General features: G+C 42.6%; 1 protein-coding gene across 1 annotated transcript in view; it reads right to left on the bottom strand.

Moving 5' to 3' along the window:
• LOC124002255 (all trans-polyprenyl-diphosphate synthase PDSS2-like) overlaps nt 1-16,152 on the bottom strand; it is a 50,463-nt gene that overhangs the window by 32,277 nt on the left and 2,034 nt on the right. Inside the window, exon 2 of the mRNA XM_046309625.1 lies at nt 6,808-6,945. Coding sequence (XP_046165581.1) covers nt 6,808-6,945 — 138 coding nt within the window. The remainder of the gene's footprint in view (nt 1-6,807; nt 6,946-16,152) is intronic.

Here is a 16,152-nt window from a genome sequence, read left to right as displayed (position 1 = left end):
GTGATTCAAATGGATTTCATTGTAGTTTCTTGTCAATGATCGTGAAAGTGGGGGGGAAAAAAATCGAACAAAATGTATGCAAAATAAAACACTAATATACAATCTCTTGCTTAGATAATGATTAAAAACGCCGAGTCAATACATGTTAAAATCACCTTTGGCAGCAATTACAGCTGTGAGTCTTTCTGGTTAATTAAGTCTATGAGATTTGCACACCTGGATTGTACAATATTTACCCAATATTACTTAAAGAATTCAAGCACTGTCAAGTTGGTTTATGATCATTGCTTGACAGCCATTTTCAAGTCTTGCTGAAGATTTTCAGGACAATTTAAGTCAAAACTGTAACTAGGCCACTCAGGAGCATATGCTACCGTTCAACGCTGTGTACTACTCCCTTCACAGAACAGCACAAACGGGCTCTAACAAGAATAGAAAGAGTGGGAGGCCCCGGTGCACAACTGAGCAAGAGGTCAAGTACTTTAGAGTGTATAGTTTGAGAAACAGATGACTCATAAGTTCTCAACTGGCAGCTTCATTAAATAGTACCCACAAAACACCAGTCACAACGTCAACAGTGAAGAGGCGACCTCGGGATGCTGGCCTTCTAGGATGAGTTCCTCTGTCCAGTGTCTGTTCTTTTGCCTATCTTTTATTTTTATTGGACAGTCTGAAATATGGATTTTTCTTTGCAATTCTGCCATGTTTTTTTTTCTCTAGGATTTTGTACTTGCTGTTTTTTAGGATAAAAAGAAACAGAATGGAGCCATAGTCCTTGCCAATGATAAGCATACCCATAACATGATGCAGCCACCACCATGCTTAAATATGTTCTCGGTGATGTGTTGTGTTAGATATGCCCCAAACATAATGCTTTGTATTCTGGACAAAAAGTTCATATTTTTGCCATATTGGAAACAGTATGCATGGTTTAATATTTGTATTATTATATCTTTCTTTTATATATTGTGGAGAAACTACAATGTTGTTCCATCCTCAGTTATCCCCTATAGAGGTCGAACGATTAATCGGAATGGCCGATTAATTAGGGCCGATTTCAAGTTTTCATAACAATCGGAAATCGGTATTTTTGGACACCGATTTGGCCATTTTTTAAAACACTTATTTTATCTTTATTTAACTAGGCAAGTCAGTTTAGAACACATTCTTATTTTCAATGACGGGCTAGGAACGGTGGGTTAACTGCCTCGATCATGGGGCAGAACGCTAGATTTTCACCTTGTCAGCTCGGGGGATTCAAACTTGCAACCTTACAGTTAACTAGTCCAACGCTCTAACCACCTGCCTCTCATTACACTCCATGAGGAGACGGCCTACTGCATTTGCGTAACAGGCAAAGGTAAGTTGCTAGCTAGCATTAAACTTATCTTATAAAAAACAATCAATCATAATCACTAGTTAACTACACATGGTTGATGATATTACTAGTTTATCTAACGTGTCTTGCGGTGCATATAATCGATGCGGTGCGTATCTTTGCTCCAATGTGTACCTAACCATGAACATCAATGCCTTTCTTAAAATCAATACACAGAAGTATATATTTTGAAACCTCCATATTTAGCTAAAAGAAATCCAGGTTAGCAGGCAATATTAACCAGGTGAAATTGTGTCACTTCTCTTGCGTTCATTGCACGCAGAGTCAGTGTATATGCAACAGTTTGGGCCGCCTAATTTGCCAGAATTTTACGTAATTATTACATAACATTGAAGGTTGTGCAATGTAACAGGAATATTTAGGCTAATGGATGCCACCCCTTACGGTTCCGTATTTCACTGAAAGTGGTAGGCAGCAGCAGGCTCATAAGCATTCATTCAAACAGCACTTTCGTGCGTTTTGCCAGCAGCTCTTCGTTGTGCGTCAAGCATTGTGCTGCTTATGACTTCAAGCCTATCAACTCCTGAGATTAGGCTGGTGTAACCGATGTGATATGGCTAGCTAGTTAGTGGGGTGCGCGCTAATAGCGTTTCAAACGTCACTCGCTCTGAGACTTGGAGTGGTTGTTCCCCTTGCTCTGCATGGGTAACGCTGCTTCGAGGGTGGCTGTTGTTGTGTTCCTGGTTCGAGCCCAGGGAGGAGCGAGGAGAGGGACGGAAGCTATACTGTTACACTGGCAATGCTAAAGTGCCTATAAGAACATCCAATAGTCAAAGGTATATGAAATACAAATGGTAATGAGAGAAATAGTCCTATAATTCCTATAATAACTACAACCTAAAACTTCTTACCTGGGAATATTGAAGACTCATGTTAAAAGGAACCACCAGCTTTCATATGTTCTCATGTTCTGAGCAAGGAACTGAAACGTTAGCTTTTTTACATGGCACATATTGCACTTTTACTTTCTTCTCCAACACTTTGTTTTTGCATTATTTAAACCAAATTGAACATGTTTCATTATTTATTTGATGTATTTTATTAAGTTAAAATAAGGGTTCATTCAGTATTGTTGTAATATAATATATAATAATAATATATGCCATTTAGCAGACGCTTTTATCCAAAGCGACTTACAGTCATGTGTGCATACATTCTACGTATGGGTTGTAATTGTCATTATTAAAAATACATATTTTTTTATCATTATTATTTTTTTTAAATGTTTTTATTAAAATCGGCCGATTAATCGGTATCGGCGTTGAAAAATCATAATCGGTTGACCAGGGTGAAATCCCTTAGCTACTGATTTAGGAAGGGTGCCGATATCTTTGTAGTGACTGGGTGTATTGATATCATCCAAAGTGAATTAATAACTGCATCATGCTCAAAGGGATATTCAATGTCTGCTTTTTGATTTGTTTTACTCATCTATCAATAGGTGAGCACTTTGTATCTATTAAGAATTTAATGTAAATGTATACACTGGAAAAGTATACTTATATTTGCATCAAATACACTATTTCCTTGGAAGTTGAGTATTGGTTATATATAGCATATGATTACATTACGTGATGAATGATTATCGCTGGCAATCAACAGTTAATGTTGCCCAGATTACCCAATATCATGGAATACGTGTGTGAATGTCTATAAAGACAAAAGGCGGACGGACACATGTCATTATTTGATTTTGATGGATGGTTGACATGATAACAAAAAATTAGGTCAATATTTTCTTATCTAAAAAGTGGATGAACATTTGATTCCCTATAGATTTCTCGAGCGCGTAAAAAGTTAAGTGTTGTGCCAACAGGATAAAGATGGACTCGCGCTTGTTAAAAGCCTTATAGCCTACTGCGCAATTTATATTCTTTTTTTTTAACACGCCAGCGACACAATTTAAAAGATAAACGGTCGTGAGCAGAGTGTTTCTGATCGTGTTGACAATTCATTTGTGTCCCTCCATTTATTATGATATGTTACATATGCATTTGTGGATGTCCATTATTCATTTCGCATGATGTGTTACGAATTCCAATGCGTACAATACAGTGTTACGAATTCGTATGTGCAGTTTCACAATGAAAGCGACGAGCGCACAACTCACAATCACTAAATATTTTAAACCAAGGCTACGATTACAGAGTTCTCCCGCCCGCCTGCCCCTCTAGAAACTACTTTCTCAAAACTAATGATTCGAAATCACGTTGTGTTATTTTACACACACGTTCAAGTTACTCTCTCTACTCGATGCTTTACTCATCCTTTTCTGAACCACTCTACCAATTTGTAGCCTGTGTCCTTTCATCATACTGTACCAGTAAAAACTTGACACTTTCTCATTTCAGGATTTCTTTATTTTTACTATTTTATATTTCAAAACTATGAAATAACACATATGGAATCATGTAGTAGCCAGTGTTAAATCAAAATATATTTCATATTTGAGATTCTTCAAAGTTGCCACCCTTTGCCTTTTTATTGTACCTTTATTTTACTAGGCAAGTCAGTTAAGAACAAATTCTTACTTTCAGTAACAGCCTAGGAACAGTGGGTTAACTGCCTTGTTCAGGGGCAGAACGACAGATTTGTACCTTGTCAACTCGGGGATTCAATCTTGCAACCTTTCGGTTACTAGGCCAATGCTCTAACCACTAGGCTACGCTGCCGCCACAATGACAGCCTTGATGACAGCTTTGCACACACTTGGCATTCTCTCAACCAGCTTTATGAGGTAGTCACCTGGAATGCATTTCAATTAACAGTTGTGCCTCATTAAAAGTTCATTTTATTAATTAATTTATTTATTTATTTATTAATTTATTGTTCTTAATATGTTTGAGCCCAATCAGTTGTGTTGTGACAAGGTAGGGGTGGTATACAGAAGATAGGGCTATTTGGTAAACGACCAAGTCTATATTATAGCAAGAACAGCTCAAATAAGCAAAGAGAAATGACCGTTAATCATTACTTTAAGACATGAAGGTCAGTCAATCCGGAAGATTTCAAGAACTTTGAAAGTTTCTTCAAGTGCAGTCACAAAAACCATCAAGCGCTATGACGAAACTAGCTCTCATGAGGACAGCCACAGGAAAGGAAGATCCAGAGTTACCTCTGCTGCAGAGGATACGTTCATATTACAGTCCAAATGAATGCATCACAGCGTTCAAGTAACAGACACATCTCAACATCACCTGTTCAGAGACTGCGTGAATCAGGCCTTTATGGTCAAATTGCTCCAAAGAAACCACTACTAAAGGACACCAATAAGAAGAGGAGACTTGCTTGGTCCAAGAAACACGAGCAATCGACATTAGACCGGTGGAAATCTGTACTTTGGTCTAATGAGTCCAAATTTGAGATTTTTGGTTCCAACTGTCATTTCTTTGTGACACAGAGTAGGTGAACGGATGATCTCCAGGTGGTGTGATAGTAGGTGGTGGTGGTGTGTTGGTGCTTTTCTGGTGACACTGTCAGTGATTTCTTTAGAATTCAAGGCACACTTAACCCGCATGGCTACCACAGCATTCTGCAACGATACGCCATCCCATCTGGTTTGCACTTAGTGGGATTAACATTTGTTTTTCAACAGGACAATGACAAGCAGCCAACAAGTGCTCAGCATGTGCAAACACCTTAAAGACTATTGGAAAAGCATTCCTCATGAAGCTGGTTGAGAGAATGCCAAGAGTGTGCAAAGCAGTCATCAAGGCAAAGGGTGGCTACTTTGAAGAAACTCAAATATATTTTGATTTGTTTAACACTTTTGGTTTCCACATGATTCCATGTGTTATTTCATAGTTTGGATGTCTTCACTATTATTCCACAATGTAGAAAATAATAAAAAATAAAGAAAAACAAAACCTCTTGAATGAGTAGGTGCTTTTGACTTCTACTGTATTTCTGAACAGCTAAAATAAATAAAACAATTGGTGGTGATTTGAACGAACCTTCCCAAAAATATATATGAAGGCTATTTGTATTTTAACCGATATTGGGGCAAAACTATCAGCGTTTGTGATGTAATCATTATAGTTATATTCCCAGAGTTGCTAAAAAAAGAACTCTGCCTCCCAATAGCCAATGGTTGCCCATTAAAATCACTATTGACTCTGTCTTGCTTGTTAATATAATTTGTATATAGCTTGTCTAAATAGCCGCATGTATGCTAACTCCCCTTCTGAAAAAATTACATGAAATCTTTAGACTGCCTGTTGTGTCATGCTTGCGCTCCCCGAGTGGCGCAGCGGTCTAAGGCTCTGCATCTGAGTGCTAGAGGTGTCACTACAGACACCCTGGTTCGATTTAAGGCAGATTGGGAGTCCATAGGGCGGCGCACAATTGTCCCAGCGTCGTCCGGGTTTGGCCAGTGTAGGCCGTCATTGTAAATAAGAATTTGTTCTTAACGGACTTGCCTCGTTAAAATAAAAAATAAAATGTTTGATTTGATCACTGTTACAACAGACAAAGAAATACGTTTCTTCGAACAGGCGGCAGGGGAGTCAGAGTGAGTGAGCACAGCTGAATGGACTGAAGGAAGCACGCAGCGGATCCGGAAAAATGCACAGAAATCTCTTTAGTCCAAAACTTCCAGGTTCCAGAAAATCAGGAACCGCAGCCACTCCAAATATTTTATGCATTCAATGTACTGCTAGGTTTTCTCCGCCAGGAAAAGATGAATGGTGTACTATGCATGTATGAACCCTACATTGCCACGTCGAGTCCAAAACTTAATCTTTTTTTTAAATACAGTAGTTTCAAGATGCCGTTCATTCTCTTTAATCTGAATAGTTGGTCATGTCAATAGCTGGTGCCTTAATCTTACCAAATGATTAACCATGGACAAGTCAAGACTGTAAGCATATTAATTTCAACCACCCCACAATCTCCTCTCCACCCACCCTGCTTGACAGACTCCCTCACTGATCCTATAGTAGAGGCAGTGCTGCTTGCCAGCTCAGAGAAAAGGGGCCATTCAGACACCCAGCGCATCACCTGCCAAACACAACAGCGACTTCTGGTAACCACCTGGCAAGGTTGTAGAGTGATCTTCACACAGAATTCCCTCTTCTGGGCAACATTCTGTGTATGTGCGGTGTGCTTGTGTGAGTGTGCGAGTGAATGTCGTCATCGGAAAAAAAAAATACATAAATTGGAGCTGGTGTGTGTGTGTGTGTGTGTGTGTGTGTGTGTGTGTGTGTGTGTGTGTGTGTGTGTGTGTGTGTGTGTGTGTGTGTGTGTGTGTGTGTGTGTGTGTGTGTGTGTGTGTGTGTGTGTGTTGTCAGATCAGGAGCAATGACAAGCATTTTCCTGTCTTTTCACCAAGTCAGTGGTAATAAAGGAAAGGAGTTAAGGAAAGGAAGATCGAGGAATGTGAAGACAAAGCCCCAGAGAGACGTGTTTACCTGGGGTAGATGCCACTGACCATGTCCTGGGGGAGGAGGTCTGAGGCTGTGTGCTGGCTGGGACCGGCTGCCTTGGACATCAGTAGGACGACCAGACCCCTCATCTGAAGGTTGTTTCTACTGTCATAGACGAAGCCCCTGAGAAGAGGGACAAGCATCAATTACACATTCATTGTTGGGTAAGGATTTAGAAAATGTGGGAATACACAGTTTCATACACAAATCAGGCAGCCCTCGTGTCAAATCTAGACTTTGAATAAATTGAACATTTGTTCGTTCCCACACATTTAAAGAAATGTCCTTCGGGAGTAAGAAAAAAATGAACATATATTTTCATCATTCAAAAAATCCATTCTGACAAGCAGGGAATTGACTTGGGATGGCAGGCTAAGTAAGCAACCTCTTAACAATGACACAGAAAATGGCCAGTAATTGTATGGAAATGAGATGTGGTGCAACTATGCTAATGAGACTGTGTGTAGCTTTCACCACCTCTCTCCAGGGGTGCCCCAAAAATCCCTTTATTCCCCCTCACATCATGGCTAAGCAAACAAAATGGCTAATTGCTGCTTCATGGGGGTGACACATAGAGAAAGGTCAACACACTCATGAAGACAACTGCTTTTCAAGATCATTAATTCAGGGTATTTGGGCTACATCATTGCAAATAGTGGAGGGGCTTTTTATTCAGTCAAGAGCTCTGCGTTAGATAAACATTTTCAGTAGCTGAAATGCCAGACAAACTTTTTTTAATTGCTAGGGGAAAGTGTCCACCTGAGAGCACAGCTATGGGGAGGCAAGGGAATAACTTGATTTGCCATTTGTGACAATTTGTCATTGAATGGACCTTAGAATATATTGCTCCACTACTCCATGTTTGTTGGTGGACCCCACTCTTTGATGGAAACAAATATACATCTCAGAGTAGCTTTAAATAAGCAAGCTTTGAAGTGATTTACAAAATAGCCTCCAACACACTACTCAGCAAATTGGATGTAGTCTATCACAGTGCCATTCTTTGTATCACTAAAGCCCCATATACTACCCACCACTGCGACCTGTATGCTTTCGTTGGCTGGTCCTCACTACATTGGGGCAGTGGGTAGCCTAGTGGTTTGAGTGTTGGACTAGTAACCGAAAGGTTGCAAGATCCAATCCCTGAGCTGACAAGGTAAAAATCTGTTAACCCACTGTTCCTAGGCAGTCATTGAAAATAAGAATTTGTTCTTAACTGACTTGCCTAGTTAAATAAAAAAAATATCCATCACCAAACCCACTGGCTCCAGGTCATCTATAAGTCTTTGCGAGGTATTGCCCTGCCTTATCTCAGCTCACTGGTCACCATAAAAACACTCACCCGTAGCACGCGCTCCAACAGGCATATTTCACTGGTCATCCCCAAAGCCAACACCTACTTTGGCCACCTCTCCTTCCAGTTCTCTGCTGCCAATGACTGGAATGAATGGCAAAAGTCACTGAAGCTGGAGTCTTATATCTCCCCTCACTAACTTTAAGCATCAGCTGTCAGAGCAGCTTACTGTACCTGTACACAGCCCATCTGTAAATTGCCCACCCAACTACCTCATCCCCCATCCCTTTTGCACCCCAGTATCTCTTCTTGCACATCATCATCTGCATATCTATCACTCCAGTATTAATGCTAATTTGTAATTAATTCACCACTATGGCCTATTTATTGTCTTACCTCCCTAATCTTACTACATTTGCACACGCTGTATATAGATTTTTCTATTGTGTTATTGACTGTACGTTTGGTCGCAGTTGTAAATGAGAATTTGTTCTCAACTGGCCTACCTGATTAAATAAAGGTTAAATAAAAAAAGAGACTACTGATTCATTAAAAGACCAAACCATATTGATCAGCTGTGGCACAACATGCAGTTCAAGCAAAGCTGCAAGTCTAGCACTGGTCTTGCCACTCTGGAGATAAAATATCTGTGGACCCAGGGGAGCGCTTAGACAGAGCACATCTAATCCTGTCCCCAGGGTGCCCCCTGTGCCATGAATCACACTCTCGTTAGAGCCCCGAGTAGACACCGAGCACCGCCCACTCTGCTCGAGCCCAGACACCAGCGTCCACAAGACAGTCTCCCTCCCCCTGACCCAGCCCTGCACCACAGGGAGGGGAGAGAGATGGGGAGAGGGAACGAGGCAGAGGAGGGGAAGAAAGAGACAGACAGAAAATGAAGGGAGAGCAAACGGCAGAGGAAGAAGAGAGAGACGGGCAGGGAGAGGGGAATGGAGAGAAATAAAAAAGGGAGATGATAGGAGATACGGTAAGTGCAATAGATAAGCGAGGAAAGTGACACGTCTAATTGGATCTGTTAAATCCAATGGACCCTAACGAAAACCATCACATGAAATAATTGTAAGTTCTGGTCTGATACCATTACGAACACTGGAAAGTAACAAAAAGAACAGCATGTAGCCTAGGTGAACCACAACAGATTCAGAGATTGAGTTTTTAATAGTCACATGTACAGGGTTTCAGGTGTGATTGCAGAGTACAATGAACATTTTAGGCTCCGAGCTTCAACATGCAGGACCAAGTGAAATAAAACAATGAAAATGGTAATTAATGAACTACAATATAAATAGCACACACATAACAACCGTAGCAGTGATGAATAAATAAAACGTCCATTGGGGTGGAGGCAGAGTAAAGACTGTTGAAGGGGTGGGGTGGAATGACCATAGGGGGAGCAGCATGACCATTGAGAGGGTGTGGGGACCAAGTGAAATAAAAATAAAAATGACTAAACATTTTCTGTTTTACTCTAATATACATATTAACAACGGTGATGAATGTCATTGAGGTGGGAGCAGAGTGAAAGTCAGTTTGGTGGGGGAAGGGGGGGGGGGGGGGTAGCTGACTAGGATTGGCTATTCAGCAGCCTGATGGTAGAAACTATTAGTCTTCCAGTTTTTGTCATGATGCTTCTGTACTAACCGCGTCTGATCGATTGAAGTGGGGAGAACAGGGCATGGTTTGGGTGGCTGTGATCCCTAATGATCTTCTTGGCCTTCCTGCGACACCTGGTGTTGATGGGGGCGTGTCCAGCCTGGATCCTCCTGAAGTTCACAATCAGCTCCTTGCTGACATTGAGGGAGAGGTTGTTTACCTGGCATCAAGCCGTCAGAGTGCCTACCTCCTCTCTGTAGGCCACCTCATCGCTGTTGGTAATCAGGCCTACTACTGTCATGTCGTCAGCGAACTTCATGGTGGAGTTGGAACTGTGGGAGGCCATGCAGTCGTGGGTATACAGGGAGTACAGGAAGCGACTGAGCATGCACCCTTGTGGGGCACCCGTGTTGAGAATCTGTGTCGAGGAGGTAATGCTGCCTACTTTCACCCCATGGGTGCGGCCCGTCAGGAAGTCCAGGACCCAGTTGCATAGGGAGGAGTTCAGACCCAGGGCTGTGAGCTTTGTAAAGTGCTTATAGGGTACTAAGGTATTGAAGGCTGAGATGTAGTCAATGCACAGCATTCTCACATATACATTCCTTTTGTCCAGGTGGGTAAGGGCAGTGTGCAGTACAATGACAATTCTGTTGTCCGTGGATCTGTCAAGGCGGTAGGCAAATTGGAGAGGGTTGAGTGCATTGGCGAGAGAGGAGGGGATATGGTCTTTGACTAGCCTCTTGAAGCACTTTATGTAACCAAAAAATATGTATTCAAAAGGTCAAAACTGACATTACGAGGAGTGAAATTACACTGGAATTCCTATAGCTTTCAATTAAACAACGGCAACCACACCAAAAATGTCTGCCTATGGCGACTGGCCAAGTCTGCAGCCTGAAGATGACAAATGATTAATATGCATGCCAGTCTCTACACCATGGCAAATCAATCAATCATAATCCCCCTCCTGCAAAGGGGTGGGGCTGGGATGAGTGCTGGGAGAGAGATGGGTCAATGTCATTTTAATGGGTAGGACTACATGTTAGCCACCATTTATTACAGTGCTCTCTGAATCTTATCTACCGGTCCTCTACCTAGACCTGCACAATTATTCAAATGTATCGCATGTAGGCCTAGTGGCCTGTTTTTGGGGTAAAGCAGCAATAACCATTTCTTACGTGAGTGCACAAACACTGAAACCTTAAGCACTTAAAAGTAACATTTGGATAAACTCTTAGTGTACAAAATAGGATTTGACATCTACCTCTAAATATTTCCTAAAACCCTAAATGTGACACACAAAAAGCAGGACAAAACTCAGTCAAAAACAATGGAAGCCACTTGATGAGAAAAGTCTAACTGTGTCAAGGTCTTTCCCTGCTACAAAGTGAAAGTTCATTTTTCCTGCATGGCCACACTAACTCCAGACTTTGGGCAAAGTTAGCTGAGCTGCATTTTTTAGAATGAAAGGAAAGGGAAAACCGAAACACAACTCCACAAGGGTCTGCCTGTCTGCTATTGTGGATATTTTTATCTGCGCCGCGTCTTGGGCAGAGACACAGTAGGAAATAGGAACCAGCCAACCCAAGCTGACAGTGAGGAGTCAGACTGTCAGAGGTCCACTTCACCCCCGCACTACAACACCCAAATGGATTGTCATATCAGATTTAGGTGTATAGGTTATTACACCCTTGAGCTACAGTTTCCAACACACTCGTCTGCAATGGCAGGATTGGATTCCAGCACTATCATTCCATGTCCCTTTCCTTATTTCTTACAGTGAGGAGCCATTCATCCCCAATGAAGAGAGATGGCACTGAAGGGTAATCCAACAACAGTACATTTGGAAAGTATTCAGACCCCTTTATCCACATATTTTAATGTATTAAATACATTTTCCCCCTTCATCAATCCTAAACACAATTCCCCATATTGACTAAGAAAACAGGTTTATACATATTTGCAAATATATTAAAAATAAAAACAGAAATACCTTATTTCCATAAGTATTCAGACCCTTTGCTATGAGACTTGAAATTTAGCTCAGGTGCATTCTGTTTCCATTGATCATCCTTGAGATGTTTCTACAACTTGATAGAGTCAACTTGTGGTAAATTAAATTGATTGGACATGATTTGGAAAGGCACACATCTGTCTATATAAAGGTCACACAGTTGAAAAAAATCTAACCATGAGGTCGAGGGAGTTGTCTGTGGAGCGCCGAGACAGGATTGGGTCGAGGCACAGATCTGGGGAAGGGTTCAAAAACATTTCCGCAGCATTGAAGGTCCCCAAGAACACAGTGGCCTCCATTCTTAAATTGAATACGTTTGGAACCACCAGCTTCTTATAGCTGGCCGCCTGGCCAAACTGAGCAATTGGGGCAAAGGGCCTTGGTCAGGGAGGTGACCAAGAACCAGATGGTCACTCTGACAGAGCTCCAGAGCTCCTCTGTGGAGATGGGAGAACCTTCCAGAAGGACAACCATCACTGCAGCACTGCACCAATTAGGCCTTTATGGTAGAGTAGCCAGACGGAAGCCACTCCTCAGTAAAAAGCACGACAGCCCGCTTGGAGTTTGCCAAAAAGGCACCTAAGGCCTCGCAGACCATGAGAAACAAGATTCTCTGGTCTGATGAAACCAAGATTGAACTCTTTGGCCTGAATGCCAAGTGTCACATCTAGAGGAAACCTGCCACTATCTCCAGGGTGAAGCGTGGTGGCAGCATCATGCTGTGGTGATGTTTTTCAGTGGCAGGGACTGAGAGACTAGTCAGGATCAAGGAAAAGATGAACCAAGCAAAGTACAGAGAGAACAGTGATGGAAACCTGATCCAGAGCGCTCAGGACCTCAGACTGGGGTGAAGGTTCACCTTCCAACAGGACAATGACCCTAAGCACAGTCAAGACAACGCAGGAGTGGCTACGGGTCAAGTCTCTCAATGTCCTTGACCTTGAGTGGCCCAGCCACAGCCCGGACTTGAACACGATCGAACATCTCTGGAGAGACCCGAAAATAGCTGTGCAGTGACACTCCACATCCAACCTGACAGCGCCTGAGAGGATCTGCAGAGAAGAATGGGAGAAACTCCCCAAATACAGGTGTGCCAAGCTTGAGGCATCATAACCAAGGAGACTCTAGGCTGTAATCGCTGCCCAAGGTGCTTCAACAAAGTCTGAATACTTATGTAAATGTGATATTTCCATTTTTTTAAATGTATAAATTAGCAAACATTTCCAAAAACGTTTTTGCTTTGTCATTATGGGGTAGTATGTGTAGATTGATGAGGGGGAAATGTAATGCATTCTATAATAATGCTGTAAGTCAAAGGGTCTGAATACTTTCTGAATGCACTCTAATTTAGAGGTTAAAAAAATAAGATATATTCCCCTGCAATACCTTTGTTGAGGGGGTGGGAGGGTAAATGCTTAAGGGGTCATTTGGTCAAATTCAGCTATGAGGCTTTGTAATTAATCAATTTGAACTAAGTGATAGGTGTACTACAAAATCAAAGTTTTAACATCTAACAGAGGTAAAATGTTTAGATCAGTTAATGTCACTCTGTCAATGTCACACACTCATTTGGGGTTAATCATTTAACAATCTAAACAGCACAGATTCCATGGGACTTGTCATTTAATTTAAACACATTTAGAGAGATGGAATAATAAAACGAAGTTTATTTTGTTTCACCTTTTAGTATACTACAATTCACTGAAGGAAATTCACCAATATTGGCTTTCTTTTAGTTGTCATACCGTGATCCACATTGCATCATTGCGTCCATTTGATTTGCTGTAGGCTGTTTTTCGAAGCAACTTAGCCAATATGTTTTGTTATGTTTACATTTAATCTCAGGCTATTTTTTGGGCTTTGTTACATTTACTGGGTGACACTATTTGTCAGAGGAGGTTACTCTAGTCTACACAACTTTGCAGCCAATACCAGCAGGTACTGTACGAGGAGAATATTTAAATTGCCAGTACAAGCCACAAGGGGGTAGCCACTGTACCCAGCTCACTCTTCTTCAGCTCAGAGAAACAAGAAGACACACCAGCATCTTACTCTGGGAGCAGTAAAAGCAACCATGAAATAAAATAAGAAATTCAAACTTTTCTGATCCATAAGGATGGTTAATTATGGGGCTTTGCCTGTGACAACCATCCAGTCAATCACACTTGCTCTCAATACCAGCACCTTTGACACGCCTGGCCTATAGCGTAGACTCATCAAATTTAACTCTAGACCTGGAAGACAGTTCCACTGCAATTTTGTGTTCCCCTCTAATCAGTGAATGATTTAGACCTGGGACACAAGGTGGCTGCAATTAATTATCAGGTAGTACAGAGAAACAGCAGGCTCTGGACCTTGAAGGGTAAGAATGGAATACCCCTGGCGTAGACTGTGCTGAGGCGCCAGAAACAATGGGTTTTATAATGAAATGTAATTATGATAAATTAAAAGGAATTGTCCACTCAAAATACAACCTAACATGACAGAGTAGGTGCACCAAATATAGGATCATGGATTGGTCCTCTCAGGTTCTCTGCAAGTAAGAATGTTAAATAAAATTCTATTTGAACTTACACTCTGCCCGATTGTCCGTAGTGTTGGACCTTGAGCTGCTCAAAATTTAAACAAAACCATGTAAACACCTGTGAGACTTCGGTTAGTGTGCATGACACACTGCTCACTTAACCTGGAAGCCAGCCGCATCAATGTGTCATAGGAAACACCGTCCAGCTGGCAACCGAGTCAGCTTGCATGCGCCTAGCCCGCCTCAAGGAGTCGCTAGAGAGTGATGGGACAAGGAAATTCCGACCTGCCAAACCCTCCCCTAACACGGACAACGCTGGGCCAATTGTGTGCCGCCTCATGGGTCTCTTGGTCATGTCTGGCTGTGCCACAGCTTGGGATCGACCCGGGTCTGTAGTAACACCTCAAGCACTGTGATGCAGTGCCTTAGACAGCGGTGCCACTCGGGAGGCCCATAGGCCCACTTTTTGAAGTAGGTTTAATAATACTTTCCTGTGGATATTTTCTCTCAGATTTTGACCAGAGACTGACCACCAACACCACAGACAATCGGCAGAGTAAGTTTAAATATAATTGTATTCAACATTCGTGACAGACAAGGGACGTTTAGCATTTTTCTATGTAAATGTGCATGGCATTGTCTACATAATTCATCGCCACATTTCTTAACTAACTGCAGCATTGCCTGGTCCCAAATCTGTTTGCATTCATGTCAACTTCCATGACAAGGAGTGCCATGATGGCACACACAAACTGGTACCCAGTAACTGCAGCATGGCTTGGGTCACTAAAAGTGAGCTCTAGTGGCCCGACGGCACGTTGCCAGCTGCGACAGGCCTACGTGAAAGAAAGTAGGCCCTTTAGTGCGCTTACATTTTGGGGCATTGTTGTGGTTGTGAACTTGTCAGTCGAGAAGGCAGAAGTTGGTTGAATCAGCTCTATCAGAAGTTATGCTTAGGAAGATGCGGGGGTGACACTCTAGACCCAAACTGTTACAGACCTATATCCATCCTGCCCTGCCCTTCTAAAGTCTTTGAAAGCAAAGTTAACAAATGGATCACTGACCATTTCGGTACCCGCCTACCTTCTCCGCTGTGCAATCCAGTTTCTGAGCTGGTCACGGGTGCACCTCAGCCACGCACAAGGAACTGCCATCGATAACAGGCAGGACTGTACAGCTGTCTTCATCAACCTGGCCAAGGCTTTCGACTCTGTCAATCACTGTATTGTTATCGGCAGACTCAACAGTCTTGGTTTCCCAAATGACTGCCTCGCCTGGTTCACCAACTACTTCTCAGACAGAGTTCAGTGTGTCAAATCGGAGGGCCTGTTGTCCGGACCTCTTGCATTCTCTATGGGGGTACCACAGGGTCTAATTCTCGGGCCGACTCTTCTCTGTATATATTAACGATGTCGCGCTTGCTGCGGGTGATTCCTTGATCAACGTCTATGCAGACGACACCATTCTGTATACATCTGGCACTTCTTTGGACACTGTGTTATCAAACCTCCAAACGAGTTTCAATGCCATACAACACTCCTTCCGTGGCCTCCAACTGCTCTTAAATGCAAGTAAAACTAAATGCATGCTCTTCAACCGATCGCTGCCCGCACCCACCCAGCATCACTACTCTGGATGGTTCTGACTATGCGGACAACTACAAACACCTAGGTGTCTTAGGGCCTCCCGGGTGGCGCAGTGTGCCACCAGAGACTCTGGGTTCAGGCTCTGTCACAGCCAGCCGCGACCGGGAGGTCCATGGGACGACGCACAATTGGCCTAGCGTCGTCCGGGTTAGGGAGGGTTTGGCCGGTAGGGATATCCTTGTCTCATCGTGCACTAGCGGCTCCTGTGGCAGGCTGGGTGCAGTGTACGCTGACCAGG

This window comes from Oncorhynchus gorbuscha, linkage group LG17 (assembly GCF_021184085.1).
Source record: "Oncorhynchus gorbuscha isolate QuinsamMale2020 ecotype Even-year linkage group LG17, OgorEven_v1.0, whole genome shotgun sequence".
Taxonomy (NCBI): Eukaryota; Metazoa; Chordata; class Actinopteri; order Salmoniformes; family Salmonidae; genus Oncorhynchus; species Oncorhynchus gorbuscha.
The sequence above is the reverse complement of the archived record's forward strand: the minus strand, read 5'-3'. Positions and strand labels throughout refer to the sequence as shown.